Below are 19,178 nucleotides of genomic sequence, written 5' to 3'. Positions count from 1 at the left end.
TTGCATCGCATAATGAGACACATGCCCAGCATTACATCGTGAGATGATTAAGACGCAATCAACTCATTTCCCCGCTTCCTCCCTCCCCCGCTTCTCCTCGTCCGACCTGACTCTCCTCAGCTGCAACTTCTCTTTCCTCCCAAACAGCCCCAGACACAAGCCCAGCGGCACCGCCACCAAGGCCAGCACGGCCGCAAAGATCAGCGCGTTGCGCATATTCCCCGGCGGCTCCGCGTCGTCGCCGGCCCTCAGCGCGCCCGAGATGACGATGAACACGCCGCCGAGCAGCTGCCCGCCGCTCCAGGCCAGCGTCGACGTCACGGCCGGGCTGACCGGGTGCGTCAGCTCGACCAGGTACTCGACGGCGACGGGCAAGAGCGAGAAGGAGGCGGCGCCGAGCACGGCCATGACCACGTACGGCCCGGCCACGCCGGCGGCGGGCCGCGTGCCCGGCATCCACACGAACACCAGGTAGCACAGGCCGACGAGCGGCACGGCCAGGCGGACGGTGGTCAGGTAGGACTTGGTGCGGTCGATGATGGGGCTGGTGACGGCGGCGGAGACGAGGCCGACGACGATGAGCAGGGCGCCGGCGATGCCGGCCTCCTCGTCCGAGTAGCCGTACGGCAGCAGGATCTGGTTGAGCAGTGACGAAGTGCTGTTGAAGAGGCCGACGTAGACGGCGAAGGGGACGAAGAGCAGCCAGAACTCGAGCTGCGACACCAGCACGCGGGCCGAGGCGCGCAGCGAGAGCTTGGGCGTCTCGCCCGACGGCGCGGCGGGTGTGGGCGGGGCGGCGGGGATGAAGAAGGAGGGGAGGGCGCAGACGGAGGACTATGTAAGGGGTGAGTTGGAGGTCCGACAGAGAGAGGGGAGGGAGGCAGGGGAGGGAGGCAGGGACGACGTACGATGATGGACACGTAGAGCACCGCGTGGGAGATGTCGCTCGGTTGGTTGACCCAGAAGGGGACGATGAGCTGGCCGAGGGCGGCGCCGAAAGGGTTGGCGAGGCTGGTCAGAGCGGTGGCGGCTACGCGGCCGCGGTTGGTGAACCAGAGGTCGGAGTAGCGTGCGGGGGCGGCGAGCACAAACGGCTGGGCGAGCCCCGTCAGGATCTGGCCGAACATGACGACGCCGAAGAGGCCCCCCGAGCTCGAGTGGGACCCGGCGAAGCGGATCCAGTTTCCGGCCAGGAGGAGGGCGGACGCCGTGATGATGGACGGCTTCGGCCCGAGGTGCAGCACGTAGATGACCACGGGGGTGATGAAGGAGAAGGAGAACATGAAGGCCGTGCTCAGCCAGTTGACAGTGGTCTCGTCGGTGTTGAAGTACGCTGCCGCGTCGCTGGCGACGGGCGAGAAGGTGAGCCACTGAGCACAGAGATTAGTGATCAATACCTGGTACCTATCATGGGTTGATATCCGGGTGCTCATCTTCCGTCTCATCACGCCGGGATCGGGTCAAATGCCGGCATCCTTTTTTTAGAATGCTCCCCAGACACCAACTAAGAACCCGGTTTGGTCGTCGTGGTGGTTCCTTCAATCATTGACAATCCGATGACGACGACGCACCCCAGCAACAACATAAACAAAGTCTAGTGCACAAAGGGGAAGCGCAGCACTTACATCCCAGCTGACGATGATGTTCAAAAGCGTCAATTGTAGCAGTCCAAACCACCGCCGCTTATAGACTTTGTACTCGGTCCCGGACGCTGTCCCCGTCTCCGCCGCGCCGCCGTGCCCGGCTTCCGTGCGCTCCGACGCGGCACCGGCGCCGAGCGGTACGGGTGACGCGGGCTGCGAGCCCGTCGGGCGCGCGATCACCGGATCCATCTCAATCGGGATGTCGTCTTTGGTGTCGCGCGAGACCATCGCGACACAGTCGCTGCCGCTACGGCTGCCGCTTCGCGTGGTCGTCATCTCCACAACCCCGGCCCCGGCCTCTTCCTCCTTCAGCTCCTGCCAGGGATGCGAACGCCCAGTCGTCATGGCGTCGCTGCTCTTGCCGGGCGCTGCAGGCGAGTCGCAAGAGGCGTTGCCTTCAATGGCGTCGGTCGTCGCTGGCGCGGATGTCTTTTCCTTCATTCTCGGCGCTGTCGCGGGCCGCGCCGCGCTGGGGCTCCAACAGCGTCGCACAGCATGGGGCTGGGTGTCGGATCCTGGCTCGGAGATGTCCCCCCTCGAGCTGCGACTTTGCCTTTCCTGGTTTCCTGCTGTGCCGGCTTCTGAAAGGTTACGTCTCAGTTTTGGGGCGGGATTGGGTGCCTGGAGAAATTACCCAGTATTCCGCAGATCGGCCTCGTTCGCACACTACACCACACTAATACTACCAACGGAGGTGGACGGAACGAGCGGTTGAGGCACAGCGTCTCCAAAGTCCTGAAGCTGAACCAGGTCGTCTTCTCTTCCCCGCCTCCCAATCCTCAGTGTACCCCACCGTTCTTGGCAGCTCGGCCTCGGTTCCCGAACTAGGAAATTTGGGGTCACAGGCGGGAAGGTGGCCGAAACACATGACTGTCATGGCTTCCAAGATCTGGGGAGGTCCAAGTGACCCGGAACAAGGACCCTTGGGATCAAAGTCCCTGGCGGGCTTTAAGTGATCGTGAGTACCGAATGTTTATTATGTTGACCGCTAAATGCACTACCTTACATATGAAGCAGACGCATCAGAATACCATTACTGAGCAACTCACCATCGCAACCTAGCAATTTCCGGCATCAAATGGAACAAGATATCCATCCTTCGTTGCGTCGCGGAAGAGGCAAGCAACAAGGCATGTCCTGTCAATGAACGTTAATCCACCTAAAGCCAATCCACCTTAAGCCTTCCCTATCTTAGCCCTCAGACCTCTTTCATTTGCGTTCTCCGTGTTCCCAGCCTGTGGCCTGGAGAGGCCTGCCAAGACGTAATTTCATACTGGTTTGTAGTGTATGTAACACTTCTGCGCCTAGCCTGTTCTAAAACCTGGTCCGCTTTTCGCAGAGCCAGCATGGGCTTAAACTGCGATGGGCGCTCTGATTGGCTACAGGCAGTGTGGTGGGCTCTTGGGGGCAATTTGATTTAGTTACAGAGCTAAGCCAATTTTAGAAGCTCGCGCAGCGGGCTAATAACGTTCCAGCCCAATACTGCGTGAGCCTGAGATAACTTCAGCCTCCTGTCGCGGAGTTACCACCTTCCCTGGGTTCCAACCCGAAGCCTGCAAGTCATCCGCGCCTACCTGCAGCACAAGTCCCGGACGCTCCGTACGCTCGTGTAACGCAACCCTCGTGGGGGCCTCGAAATGCTCAACTCGAGTTTGGGAAAGCCCCTCAACTCCTCACTCAGGCATCGATACTTCGAACGGCGGCCGATCATTGCTACCTTATGTAATGACCATCAGACAACACAGCACAAGACGCTGGGACACACAGGGCAAGAGAGAGGGAGAAAGATAAAGAGAGAGGATACGCAGAACCACCCTGCAGCAGAAGCAAACACACGGCAGCGCACCACACCACAGCAGTGGCAGCACAACAGCAAGGCGGGAGAGGACATCTAACCGCCACCCAGCCTCAGCCCACATGTCACCCAAGAGAGCTAAGGTAGCTACCTTAGCTAGCGAACAGCCAACATCCGCCTCCAGATGTCTCCGTCGTGCAGAGCGGTATGCCCATCCCAAAAAGTAACCCCTACCGCAGGAGCCAAGGGAGCGAAGGGTACTCCGATAGGATACTACGGCGCCTTGGTGGGTGCTACGGTGCTACTAAAGCATGTCGGCGGCCGATTCGAGCAGGTGGAGTGCGAGCCTGAAGAGGGGGAAACTTATGGAGTTGGCACTTGGCGGCGCCAGACGAAGACCCGTTACACCCGTGAACTAGCAACAGCCGTTGCCAACAGCCGCTGCAGTCGGCAAAAGGCGGGAGGCCACGGCGGGAGAGGCGGGGGAGGGGAGGAGAGGCAGGCAGAAGCCAAGGCCTAAGGAAGGCAGAAATGATGTTGGGCGTGAGACATGGCGTCTTTTTTAGTGCGTGGGTGGGCGGGTAGCTGAGGGTGTGATGATGATCGTGGCGTTTCTTTCTTTTTCGTTTGGCCGGAGGGAGAAGGAGGGGTGAGTTGAGAGCTAAGGTGATAGTACGCTAAGGTGAGTCAATGTGTCTAGTGTGGGTGGTATTGGCTGTCGTCGAGTGCCAGTGTAGATCAACTTGCCAGGAGGCGCGTCGGGCGCATGCAGGCCGAAATGCATGCGGTTTAGCCAGATCAGAAGCTGCAGAGCCCAGGCATCTCGAGCTCTGGCTCTCCTCTGCAGGGAGAGGGCCGGGAACGTGGTCGATCGGAGGTGGGTGTCAAAGGAACTCTTCATTCATACGCTGGGTGTACACGAGATGACGACGATGGGAGGGTGATGATACAACAGGTCCGGTTCCGAACCCAAAGCGACCCCGGACCGCTCAGTTTATACAGGGCTGCTGCTCCCCTCCGTCCTGTCCCTGTCCGGCTCACGACGTATTGTGGGCTTCATGCTCCCAGTGAACAAGCCAGCTCCCCTCCCCTCGTCTATAGGAACGACCCCCTTCTATAGAAGCCATGCGTGCAAGGAGAAAGCATTTCAACCGTATCCTGAAGAGACACTGGCTGCAGTCGTTGACTGGGAGACGGCCCTGTCGTAAAGCGGTGGGTGGCTTATTTGAGAATGGACCAGAGCTTGGGGGCGGCGCACTGGGTGGCGCAGTGGGCGAGGTGGAAGACTGGTAATCCGGGTCAGCATGCGACAAATTGCACCGATCCCCCAGGACGGAATGTCGAACGAGAAAAAAACATACACTCCTCGACGCAGTCCTCCTTGGTACCGCCCTCGGCCTGGGCGTTCGTAACGCGCTCGACGCACTCGTCAAAGTGGTGCTTGGCAGGGGCGCACTGCTTAGAATTCCGGCACTCTGCAAAACACGAAACACCCCATCGTCAGCCTCGGTGTTGATAAAACAACGGCATATCAGGCAGGGGCGGGCCGGTGTCGCCGCATCGTCTGGTTTGTTGCGACGCCGGAACCGTGGCACAGCGACCAGCCAGCTCATGATATTCCTTCCTTCGGCCTGCAAACGTGCAGCGAAGGTCCATATCGGCGTCGGCAACAGCGGCTGTCGAGTAACCCACCTTCCTCCAGCTTCTCCTTCGGATCCACGATCTCCTCTTCCTCCTCGTCCTCCTCCTCTTCTTCCTCCTCTTCGGCGGCAGGCTCTTCCTCGGCGGCCGGCTCCTCGGCGGAAGCAGCGGAGTTGGCCTCGGTGCTGGCCTCCTCCTTGGCGGATTCGGCGGTCGTCTCCTCGGGCTGTTGAGTACGATGTAGTTGTCAGTATACGTAGCTGTTTCCTTGGTCCGTGAAGCTCCTCGGCTGTAGCTTGCACCCATGGTGGGACAGCACGGGGTGGCGACGGGGATGGGATGGGATGGTGTGGAATGGGTGGCTGCCGACAGAGCAGGGACACGGCGAGCTGGGCGAGCATAGCAGGCAAGGAAGCAAGCAGGCGGAGAAAGTGACGCATCTCATACCAGCTCCTTCGCGGGCGCGTCGGCGTCGGCGGTGGCCCAGGGCGCGGCGGCCTCGACGAGGTCGGTTATCGTGTCCCAGAAACCCATTGTTGTGATCAGGCCGGAGGACGGCGGAGGTGTCGGTGGCAGAAGACGGGCAGGATGCGCCTGAACGAGGTTTGCTCAAGCAGTCGACAATCGCGCGACGTTGGAGCTCTCAGCAAAAATCGGGTAAGCGAAAACCAGCCGGGCTTCCAATTGGAAGGCTGTGATTGGCTGTGTTGCTGGCCTTCCCGAGCTCCGGGTGCTTCCGCCAGTCACGTGGCGGTCTGCCCCGTGGCTTCTGCGCTGGCGGCTTTTCTGACAGCTGAGCTCGGTCCCGTGCTCTGCATCATTTCCTCATTCCTCAATGCTCCGCCAGCAGCGCAAAGTACCCTGTGCAACCATGCGGGATAGCGGCAATCTGCCGGCAAAAACAAACGCAAAGACCTTGTAGAGCCTGAATATGACATGCAGAATCGATGCATTACACGGAACGAAGATCACCAACCGCGGAGAGCTAATGTCATGCATCAGTTTGCCGAACCCTCGGGCTGAAGCCTCTGGAAGTTGACCACACGGGCTTAACTGCCCTCCGTTTCGCACCCCAAGCCACCAAATTCCTAACCGGGCAACTCTGCTGAAGGCGGACTGAGCTCAATGCAAACATTCCTCTTTTCCATCAACCATCGCAACCCGCATCTCTCGGGCCCCAATAAACCAGATGCCATAACTACAGATCTTGATCAAGCTAGGTGGTATCAAGAGGTCGCACGTCGTGAAGTAGACAGGCAGAACAACAAGAACAGCACAAAAGGGAAAGAAGGCTGAAAAGGAGGAAGGAGGAGAAGGGAAAAAAGGGGCCATTCGGGTCCCAAAGACGCAAGAAAAGCCCCCCCACAACCCTCAGTTCCCCTCTGCTTCTTCCCGCATGCGCTCTTCGTATCGCATGGCGACTGCCTGGGCTTGGGCCGTCAAATAGTCCGGCGGCGGCTCGTTGGGAGCGGGCTGGGGCGCCTCTTCCGGTGTCTGGGCGCCGGCTTGCGCGCTACCGGAAGCGCCGGAGGACGGGGGCGGCTGAGCGCCGGCTTCGTAGGGCGGCGGCGGTTCGAGGTTCTGGCCCGGATTCAACCCCAGCTCCCGGGCATGGTGCAGCCGCTCCTTGAGCCACTCAAACTTGGTCTGAAAGTCGCTGTGGCCGCCGTCCCGGAAGACGAACTTGACTTCTATCCGGGGGATGTGCATGGGAATGCCACCCCCCGGGACGGGCCTCACCGTTCCGCCCCAGCTCCAGGGACCAATCCACGACGAGTGAACGTGCGTGTCGCTGAAGTTCAGCACAGGCGTAAAGAAGGACTTGAAGTCCTCGCTCGGCCTGGCTGGGAGGTAGATCACCTGCAGACCGGTAAAAATTAGCACCGTTTGGCCGCGACCCTTGGTGGCTAAGAGTCCGAGAGCTCTGGAGAACCCGGAACTAAGGGTAGAGGGCCGCGGACTTACCCGCTCGTTTGTGATGTAGGCAATGCCGTTGTCGCACTTGAGGGAAAACGGCTCGGCGATTTGGAGCTCGCGAGGCGTCCAGATCTCGAGGCCGACCCTCGGCCTCGAAGTATGAAGGATCTTCTCGCCAGGGATGGGCACAATCTCGCCATCCCTGGTCAACATGACCCAGCTGTCCTGCTCGTCAGACTGGGAGTGTTGAAAGAGCGTCCATGTGTGCTGCTCGGCCAGGAATTGGTCGGCCATGGTCCGGCAAGAGAAGCAAGTCGACGTGGTGGGGTCAGGGGCTTGATTGTGGGTGTCAGGCAGGGGAGGGGGGGCGATATGCGACTAGGAGCAGGAGTGCACTGATGAGGCGTCATGGGGGAGAGCACAGCCAGGGTAAGGCCGAGGTCAGGTATGGAAAGGACAAAAAAAGACTACAAAGAGGCGGTCGGCCAGGGATGGGGGGAAAGGGCAAAAAAACATCACTCACTTTATTGACATGTTGAGGAGGCGAATATGGAGTGCTGGCTGCAGAATGGCCGCTTTGTGTGTGCTGACGGTGTTCTATGGGCGTCCCACAGAGAGGGCCGTTCGATGGGGTCTCGATTCGTCAGATTTGGCGCTCGCTAGCCCATCCACAGCGCAGGGTTCATACAGAAGTTAGCGGCACCCAAGGGAGCAACGAGGTCGTCCCACGCAAGCCAAGGCCGCCTGCAGCAAGCAGTGGACCGCCGAGATCTGGGAAAGTCTTGTCCAAGACGGACGTGGATGGAACGTGTACTGCGGTAACTCGCCTTCCCCTCTTGGGAGGTAGCCTCTGCGCCGGGATGCACTGGGTGGTTGGATGAGCGGCGGGAGGGATGGGATGGAGGCACACCTGGACGTCTCGGTCAACCTCCGTCTCTCGAGCCCGTCCCGCCGGGCCCGGCTGAGCGGCCGTGTGACGTCCTTGGGTACGCCCGGACCGGCGCTGGCGGAGGGATGACCGAGTGGTGGCTGGAGTTGCAGTCAGAACAAACTCCAACCGTGATGCGCGATGCGCGATGATTGCGTCGATTGTATCAGCCGTGTTCGTCTCGACTCCGCGGGGTATCGGTCTCGGAGCTCGATGGGATGGACGGTCCGGAACGGGAAAACGCTTGCTAGGTCCAGGGTGGATGGAAAAGGATGACAAGGGTAGGTAGTGTAGCAAGCGCAGGCGTGGCATGCAATCCCAGGCTTGTCAAACCCCGCGCTAACAAGCTCCTGTTGCACCCCAAGCGTGGGGCTTGCAGCGGTTGAACTGTGGGTACTCGCCTCCTCGCTGCGCGATGAAGTCTTTACATCGACTTCCCTTCCGAACCTCTGGGTATTGAAACGTGCACAGTAGATGAGGCGAAATGGAGACGATGTCACAGAGCAGTCAGGTAATGTAGGTGTACCTCAGCTATGAAGCGCAAAGAGCGAAGCGAAAAACACAACAGAGCAAGCGCCCCAGCAGCACGAAACGCTCAAACTCCCAAGACATTTGGTCAAACACAGTGTTCCCGGTCACATGCACCGTCTGTTTACTGTGCACTGTCTCGGGGGCGTTTTCTCGGGGCTGGAAGGCTCTCCGTGGCTCCTTCCAAGGAGAGTTATATCGAAGTGTCTACGGAATACGAATCGCGGAAACTGACAGCTCGGAAACCGTCAGTGTTGCTGCCTTACGATCGGATGGGGAAGGAACGAACGACGAGATCATTCTCAACGGTGGTGGCCTCCAAGTCTTCCATTGTGTTCCGTCGATGGTGTGCCGGGCCTCTTACACACAACCCAGCCTGCTGCGCACACCACTGTGGTGCTATCCAACATCTCGCTGGAACCCCCATTGCCTCGCATTCCGGGCCTGAAACTTTGCGCTCATGAAGATGCTTGCCATGTCCGTCGCCGCTACACCTTCGTGCTTCCGACCAAACGCTCTTGCGCTCGCCAATGGCCAAGAAGGAAGGACGGGGCCTGCCGGGACCTGCACGGAATGCTGCGTTAGCGATGCATCTTTGTCGGGATCATGGAGCAGCCCCGGGTGTGCAGGAGAATCGTCAGGCTCGACCTTCGATTTCTAGGGCAGCTACCGGTGAGAAAATCGAGCCATGGTATTTTAAGATACATAAGGGGCTTGTTCTTGAGCCATTGGCCGTCGAACGCGACACGGACGGTTCGGTCCGTCCGTCAATCCCGAGACGACACGGTCTGTTCTTTGCTGGCCGCGGATCCTCGAGCCACCGACACGCAGCGTGGCAACGGAAATAGAGGGCTCTGATCAAACAACGCCGTGACGTGGGCTTCGCGCTCGTCAGAGGCCCGTTGAGCCTCCTGGGGGATGCCACTCGAACGCCGTCTGCACCGGAAGCAGGCGTGGGATCTGACTGCGGCATTGCCTTTCTACCCTCGGCCCAGCAATGAGTTCCACATTCTCTCATCGCCAGCACTAACATCAAGTCCAACACAACAGCCGGCCGGTGCCGTGTCCCGCCCATTCAACGTTCCACGTAAGGCCGCTCTACACTACAATGCATACCAGGCGCAGAGGACCATTTGCAACTACCGACGGAAAGTGGTACACCGCATCTCCGAGGTAAAATCAACAGAGTTCGAGCAAGGACTACCGCAGTAGCCCGCAAGCTGATCAAATCTTAGTGAAATTGCTTCTCTGGAATGTACACAGTACGGAATACATCCCAGGAAGCCGGCTCCCCTGCGTGCGCCATCCGTCGCCGCCTATCAGGGGACAGCAATTACACCCCCAAAGCAGGGGGCTGCAGAGCACTTTCCCGAAGGGCCTGTGTCTTTCATGCCCAGACGAAGGCTCACCGCCCGGGGACACTGAACTCCTCCATCAGGGAGTTCGCTATCAAGGGCGAGAGGCAAGCCAAGGACGAACTCTGGGAGGTGGGGCAGCAGCAAGCACCGATCCCGGTCCACCTCGTCGCAGGATAACAATGGACACTCAGTTGCCGTATGGGAAAGGGGCCGGAACAAGCCGCCATGGCCTGCCGTGGCCTGCGCCGCTGCGACTACACTACCACCAGTTGCGCTGACGCGTGACGTCTTCGGGCTTCAGCCGTGGTTCCACTGCCAACCGGTGCATGGTCCCGAGAACATGGACCCTTGCCGGGTACTGGCAAGGGTCGCAACCCTTCGAGCAACTCAGGAAGGTCGCCTGGTGACGAAGACGGAGCTGGAAAGTTTCGACAGTGTTCTGCGGGTTTGTTATCCCACCACCAAGTGGCTCCAACACCAGGGTGGATGTTCCAAAAGCAACCTGAGCTGTGTGGTCTGGAATGCACAAGCGCGCACACAGGAGGTCGCATGACAGAGGGACCCTGTCGACGCCAGCTGCTCCTCAACAGGGTGCCCAACCTCCCTCGACAAACCAGCTCTCTGTTCACAGGCACGCTGTCCTAAATGCTCACTATTTCTGTCATGGTTCGTTCCACTTCTGGACTTCATCCCCGACTCCGGCTCGGCCCGTACAGTCAGCGCACTTGCCTGGAGCGCCTTCGAGCATTGGCTATCGTCGCAACTCTCCTTATCACTCCTAACCACAGGATATGTCTAGGGTCATCATTCGCCTTACTCTTCCCTCCTCGAGTGATAATCCAAAGAGAATAGCGGGCCCTGGCGTCATGTGCTTCGCAGTCGCGGAGTAAGGTACCTCCCAAGACCAGCTCTAACGCTTCTCAAGGCGCCGCGGACCGCGGGTATAGCATCAAGCGTCCAAGTGAAGCGATGACTTTTTGAAAGGATCATAGTAATGCCTACGAGACACCAAACCATTCGACACAGACCTGCGCCTGCTCGCCCGCCGCGCCGGGAAACTCGCTGGAGAGCTGTCCATCAGATTCCTGACCCAGCCGAAACGATGGCGTCAACACCAACGTCCGTGCCGCTTGCAGGTTTCGGGTTCAAATGGCAAAGGATTGGCAAGTCCGGTGGCTGGGTCTGTCGCTCTTCCAGTACATGCGAGAGTGATTCCGGATTGGCTACCTGTCTCTTTTCACTGCCGTTGGAAAACCTATCCCTGCATCCAAGCCACTTCCTGAGACGCAATCCTCGCCTCTCCGCTCACCGGTTGTGCCTCGACCTCGCATGCTGACGTCGGCCGTCCCTCTATGTCTGTGAAGCGGTCCAATGAACGGCATGACCTCGCTATGTCCATCGTGCACCCAACACCTGAGCATGCCGTTCCGCATCTTGGGCATGGGAAAGATTCCACCAGTGCCCCTCGGTCTCCACGGTCTCTGAACATGAAGCCTGAACACTTCCCGCTTCTCACCAAGACTCGGCACCACGCACAGGCACGCGGCCAGGGACCGGAAGGTTGCATTTGCACGCCTGGACGCTGTCCAGGATGCCGCCCGTGGAAACGCCGAAGGAGGAGTCGACACGTTGGTGGCCAAACAATCTCTGTCAGGCGGCCAGTCTCGCGGCCCCTTGGAGACGGGAGCCAACCACTGGCCGAACCACTGGACGGGGTTGATCATGCATATCCTATGACCGACCGCTTAGCATCCCGTGACGGGGGTGTGTCTCCGATCGCTCCAGCCTCTCCACCTGATCTGCTCTCCGGCCACTTTCCCCACGCCCAGCGCAAGGAACTCGCACCGACAAGGCCGCTTCTCTTGTGTTTCCCCGAAGGTTAGCCAGGAGAATGCATGTCCCGCAGGCCCGGACATTGGCCACTGTCTCCGGGCCTTGTTCCATATCCAGGGAGGGCCAATCTCCAGCGGGGGCCAATCTCCAGGGGGGGCATGCCGCGAGCTCCGACTTGACGAACTATCGATGATGATTGGAAGATTCCGAGGGTCACAGCGCTTCCCGGGTACATACGGCAGTTGCTGAGCCAGCGAGACTTCGGCGCAGCGTTATCAGGGGAGCAACAGCCACAAGGAACCAGCAGGACCGAGTACACCTGCCCAGTTCAGCAGACCTCCTCCCGCCTCCGGAACAGGGAGGTAGGCGGGGCGAAGAGACCATCAACTTGTCCACAGCACCTCTTTGCCCAGAATTCTGTCCACCTTGCCTGCCTCTCATTCGTCCTCACCATCGTACTCGGTTAAGCAGCTCAGCTTTCGTGACCCAGGGGTTGTGATCATAGTATAATCTTAGTCAAACCCACGTCATGTGGCGCCGCTGAGCCGCTCGTGTCACCTAGCGCAGAGAGATCACATGCGGGAAGGGAAGGCGAAGAAGAGGAAAAGAGCATTGAGATTTGTTCTTTTGCTTTTTCATTATGCATACAGTCATGACATTCATTACCCTCACCTTCCTTGCCGTGATGACAAAGCGAAAACCGACAGAGATCCCTTTCACTTCCTTGCCCTCCTGTCACCGCATTGTCGTACCCAAGTAACGAGCAGGCTATATCATGCCCCGAGAAAAGAGGTTGAACATGACAAAAAAGGGACATCTTACCCAGCATCCAGCTTTGCCCGCCACTTGGGTGTTCGTGAAGCAAATGGACAAAAAAAGAGCCAGCAAATAGCCGGCGCCGTTTTCCCCTTCCGCCCCGACGACAATCTCTTCTCAACCAAGGGACAATATTTCCCAAACCGGCCAAGGAAAGCAGCGCCGATTTGATGCGGCTTGCGGCTCGTCTCGCTCCCACCCCACCGGCCTAACCGAGCCGGGGGCGGGTTTCCCGAACAGGCGGTAACCGGTAACTGAACGGCAATTCGTCGTCGTGGAACCATAGAAACCCCTTCCCCCCTTCGCCGAGATCCAATCCCACATCGACCGCAGACCGCAGCAGCGCGAGGGAGGGAAGAAAATGAGATCCTTCCCTCTCGCGATCTGTTTCCTCTTTCCATAAGGTAAAGTGCAGTGATCACGGCAGGGAAAAGCGGAAGATGGCACGCTGGATGACCAGCCCAGGTGGGCAACTCCGCGCCGTGCTGTTTTGTTTTCCCCGTCTCCGCTTTCGATAAGGTCAAGGTCAAGTGCGGCGAGGTCGAGAAAAGCGGAAAACGGCAAGCTGGATGACCAGCCCAGGTGGGCAACACCGCCCCGTGCTGTTTTGTTTTTTTCCCGTCTCCGCGCGGCTTTTTGCCACAGTTGCATTCGTGCAGACCCATTCCTGCTTTTCAAACGATCTCCTCCGCTTCTCTGAGCAAATGGCAACGGGGCGGAGGACCAGTTCAATCAGCCGCATGGAACTCTCTCGGAGTAAAGAACGTGTTACCCCGATCAGCACGATCAGCCAGCAAGGTTACCGGAAGAGGTACCCTCCCCTCCCCGCCCTGCCCTGCCCAGTCCCGCACCCCGCACCGTGTCGCCCTCAGCCCCCCTTCCTGCCCATCTCCACACACCACCCACTCCTCACAACACCCACGGCTCATTGGACCGTCCGCCCGAGAGCATCACCATGTTGCTGCTGCTGCCGCCGGCAATACCAGCGGCGGCGACGCCCCCAATGCCGCCGCCAAAGTCGAGCTTGGGCATCTCAATCCTCGGCGGCGCCTCCCTCTTCTTGTTGACCCCACCAGCAGCAACGGCTCTCTTCTTCCCGGGCGAAGCACTGCGGCTCCTCTTCTCCCCGCCGCAAGCCCCACCAGCAGCAGCAGCAGCAGCAGAAGAAGAAGAAGAAGAAGCAGGCGGCTCGGGCGGGGGCGGGCCGTAGCGGACGTCGTGCACGTCCCAGCCGTCCTCGGCGGCGGCGGCGACCCAGGTGCGCAGGCCGTCGTGCACGGCGCCGTAGAACTTCTCCTTGCACAGGCGCAGGGAGCCGCCGAGGCAGCGCTCCCAGCCCGAGATGCGCAGCTGGGCGCGCAGCGCGTTGCGCTCGCGCGCGGTGGGGCCCGTGCAGGCGAGGATGGCGTTCAGCAGGTCGAGGTGGCTGGCCAGGTAGTTGGTGGCGTCCCACTCGACGCCGCCGACGTAGGGCGCCGCGGGCACGGGGGCGCGTTCGCGGGGGAAGTGCCGGGCCATGTAGGCGTGCTGGGCGGCGGTGTCGGGGTCTGCGGAGGAAGAAGGGTTGGATGCCTCGTCCCCACCGGCGGCGGACGGGGATGTCCCGGCGCCTGCTGGGCCGCTGCTGGCCCGCTCGGCGGAGGAGGACGGCGGAGAGGTGGATGACGATTCATCGGCGGACGGCAGGGCGACGACGTTGAGATGATGCAGGAAGATCCAGAATACCTCCTTGGTGACGCTGACGACCTCCTTGCACCACACGCGGTAGGGTCGCTCACGGCGCATCTCGAGGACAAAGTCCACCGGCCGGTCCTCCTCCTTCGGCTCCGGGTCCCGCAGGTAGCCTAGCACGGCGCGGGCGCGGGAGACTCGCTCCTGAGGCGTGGCAGCTTGGATGTAGGTGAACAGGATAGACGTGATGATGCCGCGGGTTGTGAACTCGCTTGGGCCCTTCTTCTCCGGATCGAAGATCATGTGCAGCAGGGCCGGGAATAGGGTGGAGTGGATGGAGTGGAGGTACTGCAGGGCCATGTCCGTGGTGCACAGTGCTTTGAGACAGAGCAGGTTCTCGTGCAGGAGTGCGTCTTCGTGTTCCTCTCTGTCAGGCAAGTGTCAGCCACGTGTACCCAGCACGAAAGAAACAAGAGAAAAAAGGAGCGGTATAAAGTCCCTGCAGGGGCTTGCGGCTTGCCGCATAACCTGCAGCCGAGACAACACACCACACCTCGGCAGCAGGGTTCCTTGAGAAAACTCACCTCCACTCAACTGCCAGGATGCGGTACAGCAACTCCACAATCTCCTTCATGCCATCCTGCCGGATGAAATCCTCGGTCCAGGCGACCGTCTCGTTGCGGAGCAGCAGCCGCAGCTTGTGCAGCTTGCCCACCTCGACCAGCTCGGGCTTCTGCACCTTCTGAAGGTAGGCCACGAAATCGCCCGGAAGCTGCTGGCCTTTCACCTTGGCCAGGAAGCTGCTGCCGGGGAAGGGGCCAGCTGGCGACGGCGGTTCGCTCACCAAGCTTTCGCTCGATTTGCCCCGGAAGTGCCGGCCGAGGCTGCTGTCTCCTTTCTTTTTCGTGGGCGACGAAGGGTTTGATTTGTTGCCACTGCCGCGGACGATGGTTAGGCTCAGGCCCCGGCCGTGCTTTTTCTTGTCCCTCTTTGTCGGACTGCCGTTGGCATTGCTGCTGTCGTCACGCTGCTCTGACCCAGGAGGTCCGCCCCCTCCCGGCTGGTTGCCGCTGCCGTCATGCGAGGGCGGGCGCTCCAGCTTGGCCTGCATTTCTGCCCAATCCTGCCGGATGAACTCCAACTTGATGGCGTCGCTCAGGTTCCGCATCTTGTACCGCTGATTCTCGGGAATGTTGCGGCGGTCCAGCATGTCCTCGAGGTGCTTGTCTATGTTTTTGGGGTCGATGAAGGGCATCTCGGGTGCCGTACCCGCAGTCGGCGTCGAAGAGTTGCTCCTAGATTCCACTGCAGGCTGATTTGGTGCCGGTGCTGGCGGGGGGTCACCCTTCCCCCACGTCAGCCGCTTCGCTCGACTGTGACTGTCCCCTGAGCCGGACGACCGGGGCGTGTCGTCGTCTCGGCGGGCCACGTAGGCCTGAAACGACTTCGGACGCGGTTTCTTTAAGGACGATGTGGACGCACTGTCCCGCTCTGCCATAGGATTCGCGCTTCTGATTGGGGAGTCGAACGGGGACTCTATCTGCGGAGAAGGAGGCCCAACGTATTGGGTCGCGAACTGCGCGTAGATGGGCGGTGGCGGGCCCATGAGGCCGTTGGATTCCTTGCCCAGCGAATCGGACGGCGATCGGTTTTCCTTGTCCTTCTCCTTGGCGGCGTTGCGGGCGCCGCGTTCCTCATCCATCAGCAGCTGTTTCAAGTTCTTCATGGACTTGGGCCGCAGAAGCGCCGCCAGGTTCGTCGCCGATTTGGCCTTTTTCGGCTTTGCCGGCGAGGTGCTGGCGTTGTCCGCGGTCTTGGGGGGTTTGCTCCTGGACCGGTCCCGCCCACCGAAGGGCCTCAGGGAGATGCTAGAAAAGCCGCCCTTCGTGGGCGATGGCGGCGCACGGTCGCCACGGTCGCGTCCCCGCGGCCGCTCGGGCGACCGATCCTGCTGGTTCTGCTGCAGCTCGCCGAGGACGTGGGCATATCGCTCGGGCTCCATGGCGGCGGCCGCCGCCGCGTCGAAGCCTACGTGGAACACACCGCTATTTCGGCTGGGTGCTAGACTCTGCTGCGAAACGTGGAACGACGGGGTGGTCGCGATAGGAGCGATCAGGGGCGCCTGCGGGAGTCCCGATCCTTCCGACTTGTTCCGCTTGTGGCCACCGCCCATGAGGGATCGCAAGACAGACGACTTCGAGCGCTGGTGGTGGCGAGGGCCCGTTCCTGCCGACGCTGGCGACGATGGCGACGCCACGGATGCAGGAAACCCCTGCACGCTGCTCAGACCAGCCGCTGAGGACATGTTTTCTTTCTTTGCTTCGATGCTCTTGCTGCTGTTGCTGTCCGGGAGACGCGTGTTTCCGTGCGATGTCTCGGGACTGTGCTGAAAAAGACGCCGGTGAAAATGCCAATGCGATGCCGATGGAAAATTCCCCAATAAATGCCAGAACAAGCGAAAAAAAGAAATCAAGTGCCGGATGCCGCGTTACCGTAGGAACTTCTGGTATTTTACTTATGCCATTGCTGTCGGAACCATGGGAATCCCAATGGCTGACAGCAGACAAAGGCCGTCGGCTGGGAATGAAGGGCGTCACTTCTCGTTGCAGGAGCTGGGATGGTCCAAGTTGGGTTGAGTCTGCCCAAAGCAAAGAAGGCCCTGGCAGAATGGTTACGAGGTCATCAGTTAACGTGAGTTAGGGCGTGTTTACAGGGGGCCGTTGCTGAGCAACAGCTGCTGAGAGCCAGTAAGGTTGTGCAGGCTGACTGCCCCGCATCGCCCCCACTTCCCCGCACGAGCCTGTCGACCGCTGTTGAGGTCGTTGAGCGCTCTGGATCGGGCAATTGCAGTCGCATTCTCTCAACCCTGTCTTCCGCCGTAGCATTAATTACAATCCTGTATGCTGTGTAGGCACATACACCTTAGGTCCTACCTAACAGACTGTTTCACCACCTGCGCTATCTATGCAACTTGATCACCAGCTTAACAACCCCTTCTCGCGATCAAAACCGCCGCGGAGCTGCCGAGCCGGCTTGACCACCTTGCCCTGCAGCACCGTGAACTTGACGATCCCCTCGCAATCCTCCGGCCTGACTCTCGCCAGCCAGATGCACTGCGCGGCGCCGACATCTTCCTCCTCTTCCCCCTCCCCCTTATTATCCTGTCCCAAAGGCAGCACGACTTTTAGATCCTCCCCCTCGTTCTTCAGCTCGGCCCTCTTCACCGCATCCACGCCGAACGCGTCCCGCCGGCGGTACACCATGACGTTGGCGCTGTACTTGTGCCCGCCGACGTGGGAGATGAAGTAGATGCCGACGCCGCCGGGGCGCTCGTCGTCCAGGTCGCGGTACAGCCCCAGCGGCTGCAGGTGGCGCTGGAACTCGCGGCGCAGCAGCGGCGCGCTCTGCCCGCAGCGCGCGTCGCGCGTCTTCTGGCTGCACAGCAGGATCAGCGCGCGGTGCGGGCACGGCCGCGTGGTCAGCTCGCGCAGCGCCGCCGGCGTTGCCTCGGGCAGCGGCGCCTCGATCGAGCGCGGGATCGACACGGGCGCGAGCGGCGAGCTGGTCGTCGGCGCGCGCGAGACGATGGAGTCGAGCAGCGCCGGAACCGTGGCCGGCGTCACGTTCTCGATGATGGTGAAGGCCGGGAGGAGCAGGACCGTCGTCGGTTCGGAGTAGGACGTCGTGTGGTGCGGGGTGGGGATGTTGGAGGCCGAGAGCATGAGGCGCTAGGATGGGAAACCGGCGATGCGTCAGCCAGGAGCGGTCAGTGGTAAGTAAGTACGGATTGCGCAAGAGGGCAGGACGCGGCAGCATACCCCGTTGCTTGGGCCCTTCGCGCCCGCGATCGCTTGCATGACGCTGCCCTTCTCGTTGGCGATGTCGCGCACCCAGTCGGTCTTGCCCGTGGCGACCAGCACGTGCGTGCTCCAGCCCTTGACGAATCCGTAGAGATCGTCCGACTCATCGATCTTAAAGCCCTTCGGGTACTGCACCGAGCAGCTGTCGCAGTCGTGGTCGCAGTCGTCGCCGTCAACGGCCTTGTCGACGACGGGGAACAGCTCGTGCAGCGCTGCCTTGCTGCCCGAGTTGCCGATGGCGAGCGCCTTGGCGCCGTTGATGAGTGACCTGAGAGCGCTCGCCATGTTTGCGCCGCTGTTTTCCTTTTCTGCTGGATGGCCCGATCCGCCCGGCGGGACGGGACGGTGCCCGCTACTTTAAACAAAAGGGAAAACCGACGCCGTGGTCCGGCACGCTGTAATCTGGATGCTGGTCGGCGACTCGGAGCTAACGGGCCAAGCCGTGGGGCGGCGGCACCTTAAAATTACACTAATATCTGTAAGTCGTTTTAGGTTACACCGCATCAGTAACGGAGTACGTAAGTCACATGTCTGATGTACACATTCATTCCATGGACGCAGTTGAAGAGGCAGACAGGATCCAGAAAGCATCTGCTGATTCGGTTGTTGAACTTTCCGGTGCTGATCCGAATCCTTGAGGGGAGGCGGCGATAATTCCACTTCTCGGAATGCGGAGGATGCCTGTGGCCCCCTCACCCCACTCTCCCATCTGTCAAGCCAAAGCCTCGTAACGCCGAGCAAGACTGCCTCGTTCGGGGCCAATGCACACGTATACGGAAATTACCATAGTGCGCTGGGGGGGGGTGGTCGACATAGTCTCTACTACCGTTTTCCAGATAAGAGAGGGTCTATAGGCGCCAAGCCTATGTTCTGTGGACAAAACGGTGGTAGTGTCCGTCGTTCGTTTACAATTATTAGATCTTAATATATTACCTTAAGCAGAAGGACGATTTAATCGTGAAATTATCCCTATATAGATCTGTAGCTAAATATATGATATAGGGCAGGAGGAACAGGGGGGTCATGTAACCCATATGTCTGTGTACGTAGATTAGATAAGGGTGCCCCACGCCCTGCGTTGCAGACTTTGCAACGCTAGGCCCATTCGGGCAAGCGGTATACGTATATATATTCTGCCTTGTAGACATATATTTCTTAGTACACTACTGCCCAGATCCTTGATCCACC

General features: G+C 59.9%; 7 protein-coding genes across 7 annotated transcripts; 1 reads left to right on the top strand and 6 right to left on the bottom strand.

Annotated features, from left to right (window-relative positions):
- Nucleotides 1-63: 63 nt before the first annotated feature.
- THITE_74156 (uncharacterized protein) lies at nucleotides 64-2,313 on the bottom strand (the record flags this gene model as incomplete). The annotated part of the gene is made up of 4 exons (XM_003651113.1): nucleotides 2,278-2,313; nucleotides 1,626-2,221; nucleotides 909-1,370; nucleotides 64-834 (listed from the first exon to the last, which is right to left on the bottom strand). The coding sequence occupies exons 2-4, from the start codon at nucleotides 2,082-2,084 to the stop codon at nucleotides 64-66; spliced, it is 1,692 nt and encodes a 563-aa protein (XP_003651161.1). The 5' UTR covers nucleotides 2,085-2,221; nucleotides 2,278-2,313.
- Nucleotides 2,314-4,283: 1,970 nt separating this feature from the next.
- Nucleotides 4,284-5,665, bottom strand: THITE_2169616 (uncharacterized protein). Its single transcript, XM_003650431.1, has 4 exons — nucleotides 5,527-5,665; nucleotides 5,131-5,305; nucleotides 4,800-4,913; nucleotides 4,284-4,724 (listed from the first exon to the last, which is right to left on the bottom strand). Exons 1-4 carry the CDS (start codon nucleotides 5,611-5,613, stop codon nucleotides 4,660-4,662), a joined length of 441 nt encoding a protein of 146 aa, XP_003650479.1. The 5' UTR covers nucleotides 5,614-5,665; the 3' UTR covers nucleotides 4,284-4,659.
- A 441-nt stretch (nucleotides 5,666-6,106) lies between these two features.
- THITE_2109976 (uncharacterized protein) lies at nucleotides 6,107-6,412 on the bottom strand (the record flags this gene model as incomplete). The annotated part of the gene is made up of 1 exon (XM_003650430.1): nucleotides 6,107-6,412. A coding segment is annotated over one exon (211 nt), but the record flags the coding sequence as incomplete, so codon positions are not given.
- On the bottom strand, nucleotides 6,413-7,515 carry THITE_2109975 (uncharacterized protein). Its single transcript, XM_003650429.1, has 2 exons — nucleotides 7,045-7,515; nucleotides 6,413-6,939 (listed from the first exon to the last, which is right to left on the bottom strand). The coding sequence occupies exons 1-2, from the start codon at nucleotides 7,288-7,290 to the stop codon at nucleotides 6,451-6,453; spliced, it is 735 nt and encodes a 244-aa protein (XP_003650477.1). The 5' UTR covers nucleotides 7,291-7,515; the 3' UTR covers nucleotides 6,413-6,450.
- Nucleotides 7,516-9,191: 1,676 nt separating this feature from the next.
- On the top strand, nucleotides 9,192-9,713 carry THITE_2109973 (uncharacterized protein; the record flags this gene model as incomplete). The annotated part of the gene is made up of 2 exons (XM_003650428.1): nucleotides 9,192-9,629; nucleotides 9,688-9,713. A coding segment is annotated over exon 1 (259 nt), but the record flags the coding sequence as incomplete, so codon positions are not given.
- Nucleotides 9,714-13,246: 3,533 nt separating this feature from the next.
- On the bottom strand, nucleotides 13,247-16,832 carry THITE_2109972 (uncharacterized protein). The gene is made up of 2 exons (XM_003650427.1): nucleotides 14,715-16,832; nucleotides 13,247-14,557 (listed from the first exon to the last, which is right to left on the bottom strand). The coding sequence occupies exons 1-2, from the start codon at nucleotides 16,433-16,435 to the stop codon at nucleotides 13,369-13,371; spliced, it is 2,910 nt and encodes a 969-aa protein (XP_003650475.1). The 5' UTR covers nucleotides 16,436-16,832; the 3' UTR covers nucleotides 13,247-13,368.
- A 75-nt stretch (nucleotides 16,833-16,907) lies between these two features.
- THITE_2109968 (uncharacterized protein) lies at nucleotides 16,908-18,483 on the bottom strand. Its single transcript, XM_003650426.1, has 3 exons — nucleotides 17,949-18,483; nucleotides 17,064-17,858; nucleotides 16,908-17,000 (listed from the first exon to the last, which is right to left on the bottom strand). The coding sequence occupies exons 1-2, from the start codon at nucleotides 18,273-18,275 to the stop codon at nucleotides 17,106-17,108; spliced, it is 1,080 nt and encodes a 359-aa protein (XP_003650474.1). The 5' UTR covers nucleotides 18,276-18,483; the 3' UTR covers nucleotides 16,908-17,000; nucleotides 17,064-17,105.
- Between the last annotated feature and the right edge of the window lie 695 nt (nucleotides 18,484-19,178).

Source organism: Thermothielavioides terrestris, chromosome 1, assembly GCF_000226115.1.
Source record: "Thermothielavioides terrestris NRRL 8126 chromosome 1, complete sequence".
In the NCBI taxonomy this organism is placed as follows: domain Eukaryota; kingdom Fungi; phylum Ascomycota; class Sordariomycetes; order Sordariales; family Chaetomiaceae; genus Thermothielavioides; species Thermothielavioides terrestris.
The sequence above is the reverse complement of the archived record's forward strand: the minus strand, read 5'-3'. Positions and strand labels throughout refer to the sequence as shown.

Coding starts and splice junctions, on each gene's coding strand:
- THITE_2169616 (XM_003650431.1), bottom strand. CDS start 5,613: ATGGGTTTCTGGGACACGATAACCGACCTCGTCGAGGCCGCCGCGCCC. Junction 4,914..5,130: donor GAAGGAGAAGCTGGAGGAAG/GTGGGTTACTCG, acceptor CGTGTTTTGCAG/AGTGCCGGAATTCTAAGCAG. Junction 4,725..4,799: donor GGAGGACTGCGTCGAGGAGT/GTATGTTTTTTT, acceptor CCGGATTACCAG/TCTTCCACCTCGCCCACTGC.
- THITE_2109968 (XM_003650426.1), bottom strand. CDS start 18,275: ATGGCGAGCGCTCTCAGGTCACTCATCAACGGCGCCAAGGCGCTCGCC. Junction 17,859..17,948: donor CGAAGGGCCCAAGCAACGGG/GTATGCTGCCGC, acceptor TTCCCATCCTAG/CGCCTCATGCTCTCGGCCTC.
- THITE_2109972 (XM_003650427.1), bottom strand. CDS start 16,435: ATGTCCTCAGCGGCTGGTCTGAGCAGCGTGCAGGGGTTTCCTGCATCC. Junction 14,558..14,714: donor ATCCTGGCAGTTGAGTGGAG/GTGAGTTTTCTC, acceptor CTTGCCTGACAG/AGAGGAACACGAAGACGCAC.
- THITE_2109975 (XM_003650429.1), bottom strand. CDS start 7,290: ATGGCCGACCAATTCCTGGCCGAGCAGCACACATGGACGCTCTTTCAA. Junction 6,940..7,044: donor CCTACATCACAAACGAGCGG/GTAAGTCCGCGG, acceptor ACCGGTCTGCAG/GTGATCTACCTCCCAGCCAG.